Source organism: Mandrillus leucophaeus, unplaced genomic scaffold, assembly GCF_000951045.1.
Source record: "Mandrillus leucophaeus isolate KB7577 unplaced genomic scaffold, Mleu.le_1.0 Scaffold549, whole genome shotgun sequence".
Taxonomy (NCBI): Eukaryota; Metazoa; Chordata; class Mammalia; order Primates; family Cercopithecidae; genus Mandrillus; species Mandrillus leucophaeus.
Window position 1 is genome coordinate 1,634,559 of NW_012105908.1, and position 14,288 is coordinate 1,648,846.

Genomic DNA, 14,288 nt, shown 5'->3' on the forward strand with positions numbered 1-14,288 from the left:
TATTTTCAACAACAGCCTCCATGCATGCCAGAAAATGTGGGGTTCAGGTAAATTCTGACTTCACTCTAGACATTTATGGTGCTTGGTTTAGACCCTCATTTTGTCTAAACCAGGACTTTTGCAACGGAACCCAATAGCTCCCCCTGCTTCAGTTCTTGCCTTCCTTGAATCTCTAATGTGAAACTATGTTCATTCTCCTTCAAACTCCTTCATGTCTCCCTGTCACCTGCAGAATAAAGTGCCAGCCCATCACCATGGCCCACAGTGCCTCCTGGCCCGGCCTCTGTGTGCTTCTGGAGCTCATGAGAAGTCATGTGAAGCTGCCTGGGGATCCCCAGTCCCAGGCCGCTGTTGCATATCCCAGACTTGTGCTTACACTGTTTGCTCTCCATCTGTCACATTCCTCTCCCTTTTTACCTCCTGACTTGCTCACATTTATCTCTATCAAGATTTAGTGAAGACATCATCTCCTGTATCCCGGGTTAGCTCGGCTCTTCTCTGGACTTTCACACATTCATTATGGTCCTTAGATTATACTGAAATGTTCTTGTTACACATCTCTCTCCCCCATTAGACCACAGCTCTTCGAGGGTAGAGGTTGCCTTTTTTTTTTTTTTATACTTTAAGTTCTAGGATACATGTGCACAACGTGCAGGTTCGTTACATATGTATACATGTGCCATGTTGGTGTGCTGCACCCATTAACTCATCATTTACATTAGGTTGCCTTATTTACTCTTTGTATCACTGGTGCCGAGCAGAGTGCTTGGGGCTCAGCATGTGCTCGAGACATGCTGAATTAAGGAGAAGCTGAGAGTGACTTTCTTGCTCTGCATAAATCTCAAGGCAGAGTGGACTGCAGAACGTTGATTTATTCCCTGCAAAGGATTTGCACATTGCTGCTGGTCAAAGATCTTTTGCAAAGGAAACTTCTGCCCCCTGAAAAAGCTCTCCTGTTCTCTTTTTTCTCTCCTGGTCTGATGTAAAGAGGCCAAAGGGCACATGCCAGGCTTTCATAGCTTTCTGTTCCACTCTATTTGAGAAGCCTGATGCTACTGTTGCTGGGGCTGTGGTTGGACTGAGTGCCAGACCCCAGCCTTAATCAATAACAAGGAATCTCATGAAGCTTGGAGGTCTTCCAAATGTGGGTTTGGAATAGTGCTGGGAAGTCAGATTTCATGAGGGGAGTCATCTCCAATCTGGAGGAACTTGGGAGAAGGAGGGCAGTTCCGGTGATGAGCAAAGGATTAGGTCACCTTATGAGCAGGAATGAGGCCTGATCCAGTTAGGACCATGCAAAATCTCCCTGAATATGCCCTGGAGGAAACCCAGTTCCCCCAGGCTACCCCATTCACACCTCCAAGGGAATCATCCAGCCAGTCCAAGATGGCATTCCTGGGGAACAGGAGATGTGGGGGTGCTTTTAATTACAGTTCAGTAATGCCTCCCTTCCCATGAAATGTAACCACATTCAGCTATGATTATTCTGGTTCTCGGGAGCAGAGGAAATATGTGTGATGTAATGGGATGAGTTTTGGGGGTCACTGAACTAGTCGGGCCTGCCTATAAGGCCTTTCTCTCTACTTTTAACTTCTCCTTCCTGAAGGTGTAGCCTGTTGGACACCTCCTCCAACAAACCTTTCCTGAACCCTTTGATACTTACAGCCACCTCCACTCTATGATCTCTGGCCATCTTGAATTCTTACTTGTCCTGTTAGATATAACTGTGACTGCTGTCTCTTTTAGAGTTACAGCGTGAGCTCAGTGAATCTGAAAACAGCAGGAACAGTTCTGTGGTGGCTGGGGTTGCTGTGGCTCTTGTTAAGAAGGAAGATACAAACAAGTTTGTATATGGGCATGGCTGCTGCTGCTGCTGATGGTTGATGGCCATTGTTGATTTTCAGAGAAAGAAAACTAGGCAGATCTAGGGGAAAGAAATAGATGTCCCTAGTGAAGAAAGTAAAGGTGGGAACAGATAAGGGGAAAGAGACAGTAAGTTGGAATTTTAAAAAATCTTTCAGCGAGGAAGGTGGCCATGGGGAGCTGGCTGAGTGTGAGTTTACTCTATGCGTCCCTGAGCAAGTCTCATTGCATCTCAAAGCCTCAGTTTCCTCATTGCAACATGTGCACAACATTATATATACTCTTCAGAGTCATTGTAAGGATGTGAGAAACTCCAGAACAAGGAAGAGCATTTAGTTTACTGCTGAAATCCTGGTCTCTGTCACTGGGATTTGAACTTGATGTTACGTTCACATTTGTTAAACAAAATGAATTATGTAATTTGACACAGAGCAGGCACTTAAAAATTGGAGCTATTATTATTAACCGAAATGAATACTTTTCACAATTTCCACTGATGAACCCAAATGGCAGAAGAAAATAAACAGATACTTCCAATGGATTTATTTATTACCTCTTATATGTAGTTGGAATATAACATGCCCATACTTCTTTCAATGTAACAAAGTTTTCCTTCAAATTTGAGGAAAATCTATGCTCCAAGAAAATGCACTGTTCTGCAGCTTCTAAACACTCTTGGCCATGCTGCCTTGTTGAAGAGGCTCAGGTATAAATTTAAAAGAGAAATCTCATTTTCAGAGAGATGATCTATTTATTTTCAACAACAGCCTCCATGCATGCTGGAAAATGTGGGGTTCAGGTAAATTCTGACTCCACTCTAGACATTTATGGTGAACCCAGGTATCAAGCCCTTAAAGAACTGAGACACACACACACAGGCCACCAGTGGCTGATGTTGGCTAAGCTTAAGATCACAGGATGAAGGAAGAATCTCTGCTCAGCAACATAAAGTGCTTGAAAATAAAGACTTTCTTGACTATATTTCCATAAAATAACAGGACATCTTTTGTTCTGAAGGCAATTTATGCATTTTTTAGGAGTGCTACCAACATCATGCAAAGATAACTTCAGAGACAAAACCCAAGTCTGATCACTCTCTCCTTTGCTTAGAGTTCTCCATGGTTCTCAAATCTCTCCAAAGAAAAATCCAAATTTCCGAGGACACTATGAAATTCTTGAGCTCAGCATGGGTCCCTGACATATACTTCTGTGTCTCAACCGCCCACATCCCTGATAGTAGTTGGCAATGGAGCTAAACAACTCCTAAAACCGACCTTCCAACCGACTTAGTTTCCTAAAACCGACCTTCCAACTCCCATCCTCTGTTCCCTATAGGCATTTTTCCCTCTGTCTAGAATGACATTCTTCTGCTTTACGTGACTAGCCAATTCTTTTCCTCTCTGCCTCTCTGATTCCCAGCTCCAGTTCTATCTTCTCCGCCGTGTCCTTCCAGACCACCTGACCACTGCGACTGAGGCCATGCAAGGCTAAGTAAAAAGTTCACAGAGGTCTATCCTTTGTACCCACATGCCCTTCTGATCCAGCACTTACCCCGGCGCTGGAATTTCTGGTTCACTCTGCCTTTCTGTTTCCCACCACAGACAGTGTCTTTGCATTCTCCGCACCAGCACAGCACCAAGCACCACAAAGGGGCTTGCTTAAGGTTTGCATGGAGAACTGAGGAGGGTTCCAGCATAGAGGTTCAAAGAAATTCAGAGCAAGGAGCAGATGATAGTCCTCTCTCATGTTTCCGGTTGCTAACGGCGGAGAGGAACCTCACTGCTCCCCAGTGACCTGCGAAGCCTCAGCTGAGATTCCAAGCCTCCACACTTCCTTTCCTCATTGTTTTCATTCCCATTAAAAAGGAACACCAAGGATTTGTATCACAGTCTCAAAATAAAGTCCCAGAGAAAAGGATTCTGTTTGGAACAGAAAGAACCACACACTTTCTAATGAATCAAACCCCTAAAGAAGACTAAAATGTAAGGTGGGGTATGTTCCACTCATTCACATTCTCAACAGAGTCTTTTAGTAGCGAACAGAACTCCCCTCTTATAAAGAAACAGTGCGATTTATATCATAATTCCAGTGATTAATCTTTTGCTTGAAATTTCCAAATCTTTTCTTAGATGCCCTTTAAGACCATAAATACAGTTTAAAAACATTCCACAGTTGACTAAAAGTAGCAAAGATGATGATTCTAAGAGACTTCCTTCCTTTGCCTTGGTACAAAAACGACCCTCATTGTATAATGCAGGTACTAAGGTTCGTGACCTCTTTTAAGCTTTTTGGTACTTCTTTTCTCTGTGGAGTGCAGTTTTTATTTACATCCTAAAGAATATATCATTAATTACCCACTTCATTATCTCACTTATGTCCTAACACAATAATGAAATCAGCAAATTTAGAGTATTTGAGATTAATAGTCTCAAAACAGCAAAAAAACAAAAAAAAAAACAAAAAAAAAAAACAAAAAAAAACACCTTCAGTTTACTAAATTCTAGGTTTTTAAATTCTCTTTGGTATAATGGCTTCTATTAGCACACTAGACACCACCAAACTACCTATTAAATCTGCCAGAAAGTCCCACGTTCCTAGGCATGCCAAGAAAATAGGTGGGAAGTAGTTCATAGCAACGTTCTTAAATGCTTGTGTAGGAGAGTGGAGGAGTATCACTAATGCTGATGTCATTGTCATCTCTGAAATTCCAGCCCTGATCACCCTCCCATCTGGGCTACTTTTCTAATCTGGAATTCTCTCTCCCTTCTTTCTCTCACTACCCACACACCTGACCCTCAGGGAATCATTGAGTCACTGCTTGTCCTCTAATCTTGTGGCTTAACTTCCGTTTCTGTTTAAGAGCCTTGACCTGGGGGATGTGAAGAGAATGACAGAGGGAGAGGGCTGCCGGGAAGGCAGGGAAAGAGAGGGAAGGGTCCCGCTCTATCGGGGTCAGACAAGGAGTTGCTGAGAACTGCCCGCTTCTGATTTTTTTGAGATAATCATTGCTGTCACAGTCGTGATCTGAGCTGTGCATTAGTTAATACTTGATTTACCTCCAGAATCTGCTTATGGACTTTCAACTGCTTATTTGCAACTTCAGAAAGAGTGGAGAGTGAACGAAATAAAAAGCAAATTCATCAATCTTACATTTATGAAAAGTCTGATTGGGCAAACCTGAGACCTGTTGAAAAGAAAGGGCTTGGATGGGCATGCATTTTACTGAGACTTCTATCTTTATTTGTCACTAACCATTCATTAATTAAATGTAGTGCATGAGTCTTAGCTTTCCAGGTCAGTTTTTAATAAAAGGATATTTTTACTATGGTAAAAAAAAATTAAATGAGGCATAGTTTTTATTATTTATTTATTTATTTTGTTTGTTTGTGAGACAGAGTCTTGATCTGTCATCCAGGCTGGAGTGCAGTGGCATGATCTCAGCTCACTGTAACCTCCACCTCCCAGGTTCAAGTGATTCTTGTGCCTCAGCCTCTCAAGTCGCTGGGATTACAGGCGTGTGCCACCACACCCGGCTAATTTTTGTATTTTTTAGTAGAGATGGGGTTTCACTATGTTGGCCAGCCTAGTCTCAAACTCCTGACCTCAAGTGATCTGTCCACCTCGGCCCTCCCAAAGTGCTGGGATTATAGACATGAGCCACCGCGCCCAACCTAAATGAAGCATCTTTAAGTAATGTTGTGGCAAAACCCAGCTGACTGTGGGATAGATCTTTGAGCGAACTCTGATTCTAGCTTTCCTGGTTGCTGGGCCATGGGAAAGAGCACTGGCCAAAGGCAGGTGGGTGAATCTGCCATGTGACCTGCCACCAGCTCTCCTCTAGCCATAGCAGATGTTCCAGTGCCCAGCGGACCTAGAAGCTTCACGTGGAGGTGACGGAACTTCAGTAGGCCTGGAAGTGAAGCAGTACTTCTGCCCCCAATGTGAGTAGGAAACAAACTTTTAGTTGGTTACCATGATAAACACTTTAGGGACAGGAACCTCAGCCTTCTTTAACCCCCAATGGCCACATATGCCTGGAAAAGAGTAGGTGTACGGCCAATATTTATGTGAATAGTGAATATTGAATCAGTCATACAAAAAAGAAATGAACACAGAGAGTTAATTCTGAGAAAAATTTCTGATTATGATCTGCTGCTACACATATACACCCACCCACACACACATACTCAACTTCACTCTAAATATCACTCACAAACTCTTTTGTCCTTTATGTCCATTTTTTGTTTTCATGGAAACCATCCAACTTTCAATACCACACTAAGATAGTGAAACAGCTTCTTTTGAAAAGGATTCCATTTTCTCTCCGAAATAACTATTTCAATTGACTGAATAGGTTTGTTTCACTGCTCGTCACTTTTAGAAAAGCAAATGCATTTAAAAAGCAGTTTGGGGTGATCTGGACTGTAATGGTAGATCCTCTGAGCAGGTACTGGCCGGGTGGGGACAATTTTCTGGCTCCGTGCTTTCTTCATAAAGAATCTGTCAGATTAGTTGATGAAAATGACAAATGAAAAGACACTTTGCCTTAATAACAAAACCCACGGAATCCTTAGAATTTTGTAACTATTTTCTGGCTAACTTTGCTTTCTAGGCTTAAGCTGTGAAGTGACATTTGGTGTTTCCTTTTTAAACTAATTGTTATTGTTTATTAGGGCAGACACTTAGTGTCTGTCAGGTATAAGTCAATGACTCTCATGCCTTGTATTTATGCTTTTCCTTTGTTATTTAGAAATGTTTTATTTTATTTCTTTTAATTGCTTAAAAGTAATATCATGAATAGCTTGATGCTTCACATAAAGCCATAAGGAAGAACTACAAACAAAGATTTTTTAAATTACTCTAGTGTTTTTTGAGAGGTGATAGAAAGGATGTTTATAATTTGGTTGGAATCTCCAAAGCGGCTGTATCTTTTAAAACTCGTATTTAATGGCTAGATATAACCAACTTCCAGTTATAAGAAAAAAGGAAAGGAGGAAGTGAGAATGGCAGGAAGGAGGTCAGGAAAAAAGCAGGAGGGCAGGAAGAGAGAAAAGGAGGAAGGAGAGAAAGCAGGAGGAAAGGGAAGGAACTCTATGGTATGTCGTCCTTTCAAAGTTCCTAAACAAATCCAGTCCTTCTGATGGCACTTTCATAGTCTAGCAGGAGCACTTCCGGACACTTCTAGCTGGTCATTCTGCTGCTGTATGTGAACCTCCCTTCCACAAAGAGGGAACCTGTTTGTGTGCCCTTCCTGTTCTATATGGGGGCCCTTGTTGTGGGACAGGGCCCAGTTCACAGCTATTTCTTTAATCAGAAACTTCAACACCTTTCTCAAGTTCATCTAAGTACAGTTTCCTGCTTGGCTCAGTTACTCTCCCATGTACCAAATGGTCCTCTATCCCCTGTCCTCCCTGTGTTCGTCCTCGCCTGGGTGATCCCAGTTTCTAGCAGGAGTTCAGCAGAAGTCACTGACTGAAATGTACCACCTGAAACAGCATCTTACTTTCAACTGCAGCCCACCCTAAGCCATTTTATATACTATTGTAAAAATGATGATCCCAAACTTAACTCTAGATTTATGTGATTTTAAAATTTAGCTTCCTGATCCCCTTTGGGACAAAACAACCTTCTCATTACACTAGATACCCTAAAATGACCCAGGAAGTTCACATTAACTGATGACTAAATATTTGGCTAAAGGTCTATCATGGCTAGTGAATACCAATTTGGGCTTTATTTTATCCTAAATCTGGTTTAGTTAAAAATGTTTTAAGGATAGGCTGGGTGTGATGGCTCACGCCTGTAATCCCAGCACTTTGGAAGGCCAATGAGACAGGGGTCACTGGAGCCCAGGAGTTCAAGACCAGCCTGGGCAACACAATGAAACTCTGTCTCTACCAAAAAAAAAAAGAAAAAAATTTAGCCCGGATGTGGCTTTAGTTACTTGGGAGGCTGAAGTGGGAGGATTATTTGAGCCTGGGAGGTAGAAGATGCAGTAAGCTATGATCCCATCACTGTACTCCAGCCAGGGTCACAGAGCAAGACCCTGTCTCAAAAAAAATAATAAAATATATTTTAAGGATTTACTGAGACAGTCATGAAAACAAAACCCCAAGGGTTTTTAAGCATGTCGTTCTTAGCACCACCACCACGAGAGATGAAAAATAAATGATATACTATTGGAATACTGCACCCATTTCTTTTTCTTTTCCTTTTTTTCTTTCTTTCTTTCTTTTTTTTTTTTTTTTGAGACCAAATCTCACTCTATTACCCAGGCTGGAGTGCAATGGCACAATCTTGGCTCACTGCAACCTCCGCCTCCCGGGTTCAAGCGATTCTCCTGCCTCAGCCTCCTGAGTAGCCGGGATTACAGGCACACACCACCACCCCTGGCTAATTTTTGTATTTTAGTAGAGATGGAGTTTCATCACGTTGGCCAGGCTGGTCTCGAACTCCTGACCTTGTGATCCGCCGGCCTCGGCTTCCCAAAGTGCTGGGATTACAGGTGTAAGCCATGGTGCCCAGCCACTACACCCATTTATTAAAGTACTCAATATAAATTACACAGTCTTAAAAATACCAGCATTCAAAAAAACCCCAAAATATCAGCATTCAAAAACATAAAAACAAAATACGAAGTATTACTACAATGCCTCATTATACTTGTTTCCAAAAAGATGTTGGGATTTTGTAAACAATTCACAAGGTATGTTTATTTTAATAAGTTACGACATAAACAATTACTAAAGTAAGGTCATGTCAAAAACTATACACACGGTTTTCAGCTTTTTAAGTGTATTTTTCTTTGGGCAGCTTTTATGATCGGCCCACTATGGATTATTAGATGGTAAGTTAAGTAACTTCTGAATGCTTTTTATTTAATTTAAAAAAATCGATTTAATACTTGGTTGGTCACAGCCCCTACCTATTGTTATTACCGAAAGGTTTATTAACAATGTGGCTAGTTAGTTGTATAACCTTGGGCACAAAACTTTACCCTATCTGATTTTAATTTTCTCACCAGTAAAATGAGGGCTCTTTCAGAGTCTGGTAATGCTTTTAATGCTCTACAATCCTGTGATTTCTAAGATGAAACGTTGTGTTGAAGTCAGCGACATTAATGTCTCTTCGGAACAATGTCATAGGACTCCAGAGAAGGTGAACCACACACCAGTGTCCTGGCTATGTGATTATAGACAAAAGCCACATCCATGCTAACTGAATCCGAACAAATCCACATGAACATTGTAGGGAAGTTAAGATTGCCCTCACACTCTGTTGCTAGGAAAGCATGGTGGATGAGCTCTAGTCCGAATGGTTTATAAATTTCATACTGTGGTCTCTGACACAGTTAGCTAAACATCTAAGACCACAGCCTCAGCAATGTCTTTGTCCCTGACATCAGCCTCAACGGATTATTCATTTTCAATTTTATTCTTAAATGTAACGTGGTGATTTCTCCCTGTTTTGTAATCCAATTTTAATAAAAATGAGAAGGCAGGCAGGATTCTGATACTGGGAGATAAATAAAGCTGCATTTTGCAAGGCAGTCAGTTATTGTAAGACAGTTATTAAAATGGCTGGAGAAATGGCTTCAGACTGCAGTCAGCCTCAAATCAGCCGGGCAATCTGGCCCTTGGTGCACATGGCCTTGGATGGCTTTCTCTGAAATCAGGTTACAGGAGTCTGTGAGCTGGAGGCTGTTTTTTGACAGTTCCCACAGCACTTGACCCGGTGTTAGGCACACAGTGGCATGGTAAAACTTGTTGGCAACTCATGAAATAGTTACTACTGAAAAGACAAAAAAAAAAAAAAAAATTTCTAGAGTTTTTTGCATTTTGTAGTTTGGAGATAAACACTGGCTCTAATTGCAGTACTTACTAAACAGGGAATATGCTACTTAGAAGCTAAAACAGTACATCGACAATTTTCCTTCTCTTATTCCTTAATTAGTTAATCACAGTCATCCACAGTTGTTATTGGAATTTGTTGAATTTGTGGAATTTGTGAGAATGTTGCAGGTTTTCTAATGCATATTCAGGAGTATTTGCCCTGATATAAGTTGTATGAGGAAAGTTTATAGGACCCATGAAAGCCATTCAATCCTTTTTCTAATTCTCATATGCATATGCCATTCAAATATTCTGCTTAAAGGTATCTGCATTGTTATTGTTGATATTAGGTGTCAGGTCTGATGCTAAATGCTTTATGTGCAACGGCTCACTTGATCCTCACAAGAGCTTTTAAAAAGGTATTACCATTCCCAGCGGGGCGCAGTGGCTCATGCCTGTAATCTCAGCACTTTGGGAGGCTGAGGTGGGCGGATCACCTGAGGTCGGGAGTTCAAGACCAGCCTGACTAAAATGGAGAAACCCCGTCTCTACTAAAACTACAAAATTAGCTGGGTGTGGTGGCGTATGCCTGTCATCCCAGCTGCTTGGGAGGCTGAGGCAGGACAATCGCTTGAACCCAGGAGGCGGAGGTTGCAGTGAGCCAAGATTGTACCATTGAACTCCAGCCTGGGGGACAAGAGTGAAACTCTGTCTCAAAAAAAAAAAAAAAAAAAGATTTTACCATTCCCATCTTATGGAGGAAGAAACTAGGATCAGGGAGGTTCAATGAGGTGCCCAAGGTCACAGATGGGATGCTGTAACTCAAACTACGCCTTTTGCTCCAATTCTAGCCCCCATTCATAACTAAATGGGAATGAGGGGATGAGAAAATGGTAAAGCTTTTAAAACATCTTTTTAAAAGAAGGAGGGTATAAATTACAAACAAAAACGCAACTGAAGAAAGGACAAACAATTCCTCACCTAATTTCTTCATTTATTTATTCATACTTTAATCAGCCACTAAACACACGTGTTCACCACTGCACCATGTAGTATGAGGAGTAAGAAAGGAGCTCATCCATACAGCGGGGCTTAATGAAAATGAAAATTGTTAATGATTAGAAGGAGAAGGAAAAGTTGAACCATCAAACATCTTGACTCCTTGCAGAAGGTTCTAGCTGGGAACACTATTTCCAGTCAGAATGGTCTTTAAGAGCTTTTAAGAGGTGAGAAACAGTAACAATGACAACATAACATAATGGTTTGTTGTTGGACAAACACCCAGACAGAGCACAGCTCGAGGCTCTTCACTGTATTATCTCTCACCCTCATGACACTCAGGGAGACATTACCGTTGCCATTTTGGAGATGAGCAACTGGACGCTTAGAACACAACCAGCGACAAAACAGTCGGAAGGCGTGAACGCAACCAGCGACAGTGTCAGGATTCAAATCCAGACACAGAGAAGCCCAGTGCCTCCCACCTTTCCTCAAAGCCATGCTGCTCAGAGCTGCCTTGCTGTAGTGTTTTTGTTGGCTGTGACATGGTATTTGCAGCAGGAAAACAAAACAAAACAAAAAAGATCTTAACTTGGAGGACAGGAGAAGGTGTAGAGATCAGTAAAATAAATGAGGAGGTGTATCCAGTCATCCGTACTATGAATTGAATTTAGCTCTCTACCAGCTAAGCGGCACACAGCTCCATGGTGATTATCAAGGCAGTCAGGATTTCAAGTGGCGCTGATAACTAAGTGTAATAGGATTATGCATTTTTTTCTTTTAGAGCTGAAGCAAAAGAAGAAAAGGCCCTTTAAGCTGAGGTTTTCACGTTGTTTTTTCCTGTTACAAACTAGTCCGGAATGATCCCAGAGACCTCAAGGAGTGTTAGAGCTTATTTCACTTACATAGGGAAAAAGAAAGACAGAGTATTTGCTAGGTAGATGCATACTCTTCTAGCCCTTCTTGCCTCAATCTGGACTTAGAGTCAATGGACTAAACTTAGCAGAAAAGTCACACGGAAAAGGCCACGAACACAGCCCATGCCTAATACCACATTTTCATTTGATGATATTTGAACCATAAATATACTTCACTTCAAAAACACCTTTAAAACTGTGTATTAAATGAATTTTGGTACATAATTTAAGGAGAGATGATTAATATTCATTATGGAAACATTGTGCTATGAAATTCAGTTTACTAAGGGGACTAATGTTTTCATTAAAAAAGTTTTGACTGAATCTTAAAAAAAAAAATCCCTGATTTACATATGTTATAAATGTAGATTCTTTCATGGTAAGAATATTTTAAAAAGGTTAATCAGCATTTGTTTTTGACTTAAAAGTAAGTTTATACTTAAACATCATATTTTAAGGCATTTAGCACAGAATGAAATTGCTTTAATATAAACTAGATATAATTTGTCATGTTTTTTAATAGAAAACTTTTCAATGCTATAATGCTTTGCTTGTATTTGGCAGAATATAAAACAAATTCAAAATAGTGAAGAATTAAGATGAAAAGAAACATGATTCTCAACCCTCAGATATGGGCTTCTTTGGAGAAAGTGAAAATGAATTTAAAAAAAATCAGAAATGAACAACTCACTGTTTTATTGAAAGGAGATTATATATGCTGTTAGTCATTTTTTAAAATGACCACAGCTACCATAGAGATTTTGATTTACATTTTCCTGGGGCTGCAGCCCCCTCTTGTATAAACATATACACATACCAATATGTTATGTGAACAGCAATCTTCCAGTGACTTCAAGGAAAAACTTGTTTTTGTAAAAGAACTCATATTTTCCCATGCTACTTCACTTCTTGTGCAAGAACTTTTATGAGGTTCTAGTGAACTGTGTTTTATTTATTTTCCTTTGTTTTTTCCCTCTTACTGGAAGAAAACATTATCTGGATGTAATCATGTTCAATGAGAATACATTCTGACTCAGGAGATGATTTAAATCAATGACCAACAATTAAAATGCCTAATCTGCCACTACTTTGGATATAGCAATTTAATTTGACTAGGTCAACACATTCATTTATTTTAATGCAATATATTCCTTCCCCCACAGGAAGGAATGCTATTTCAGTAATCCCCTGTTATTGACATCTTTGCAGATTTAGCCACTCTGTCTGTAACTCAATGGACTAAAGTTGAAGTTTTGTAGCGGGAAAAATACAAAGTGAACATCTCTAGCCTACTTCATCAAAGTCCCCGGGGACCACATTTTTCTCTCAGGAGAGTATCCTGTAATTCACTGAATCATTGCTCGTGTTCTCACTATCAGTAAGCCTGTGTGGTGTTCCAGCCACCTGGAGCTGACGAATATTTTTCTATGTGAAGGATACCATAGCAACCAGATTTGCCGCATGGACAGAAAGCAGTCATAACGATGCTGCAATTTTAGCCAGGAAGCCGACACGTAGCACCCACGACAGTATTATCGTAAAGCCTGTCTTGAGATCTGAAAATTCATTATTTTCCAGGACTTAGTTCTTTAGACACAAGAATGGAAATTACCCCCAAGCCCTAAGAGAAGGAAGGCAGTAGTTAAGATGGGAAAGATCATATGTTTCAAATCTGTCTCTCTTTCTTACAAGCAATGCCAACCTGGACAAGTTAATAAACCCTCTGAGCCTCAGTTTTTTCATCTGTAAAATGGAGATAATCATTCTCCCTCAAAGGGTGGCTGTGAGGATGAAATGAGGTGATCTGAACTGTGGTTGGCAGATGGGACACACATAACAACTAAAAGCTTTCTCCATTTGGTTAAGAAGGGAAGTAATAGACATTTAGAGGACACAAGAACAATGGTCTCCAAAATAGGGTTCAGATGATTAGATGAGAAATGTTATCTGTGTTTAAAATATTGAATTAAAATATTCTAAAATATTTTTGAAGAATTAGGCTGGGCATGATGGCTCACGCCTGTAATCCCAGCACTTTGGGAGGCTGAGGTGGATCACTTGAGGTCAGGAGTTCAAGACCAGCCTGGCCAACATGGCGAAACCCCAACTCTACTAAGACAACAAAAATTAGCCGGGTGTGGTGACGCATGCCTGTAATCCCAGCTACTCAGGAGGCTGAGGCACAAGAATCCCTGAAACCTGGGAGACAACGTGAGCTGAGGTTGTGCCACCACTCTTCAGCCCGGGCAATGAAGCCAGACTCCATCTCAAAATCATAATAATAAATAAATAAATAAATAAATAAATAAATAAAAACAAAATAAATATTTTTAAAGAAATAAATTGTCATGACAGTATGGAATGTCAGGATATGATAGGAGGTGCCCTCAGTGGAGCTGCCAGCCTGCTGGTGGTTTCTGGGGATTATACAGTAGAGAAGATTGACCCCAGCAATCTTACCTCCACGCTTGCTTTCAGTACTGCCCTACATCATGATGTGCAGCAGCCGACATGGACTCGATTGACAGACTATTGACAGACTATGACAGACTATGAGCTACATTGCTTATCTTTAGCCAAACTAATCCCCACAAAATGGAGAGGCAACTTAAAAAGATTCTTGCAGAGGAACCACAAAGAGAAAATATTAATTACCAGCAATGAGTAGCCAACAAGA

The 14,288-nt window shown here is 40.7% G+C and overlaps 1 protein-coding gene across 6 annotated transcripts in view; it reads right to left on the reverse strand.

The window, feature by feature from the left end:
- The window catches only part of STARD13 (StAR-related lipid transfer (START) domain containing 13), a 583,251-nt gene that overhangs the window by 88,435 nt on the left and 480,528 nt on the right, over positions 1 to 14,288 (reverse strand). For 2 of the 6 annotated variants that reach the window (XM_011997819.1, XM_011997823.1), the window contains exon 1: positions 3,415 to 3,616. The exons of the other annotated variants lie outside the window; for them this stretch is intronic. In XM_011997819.1, the coding sequence (XP_011853209.1) occupies positions 3,415 to 3,559 (145 nt within the window). In that variant the 5' untranslated portion in view covers positions 3,560 to 3,616. Of the gene's footprint in view, positions 1 to 3,414; positions 3,617 to 14,288 lie in introns of those variants that run through there. 6 annotated transcript variants of the gene reach the window in all.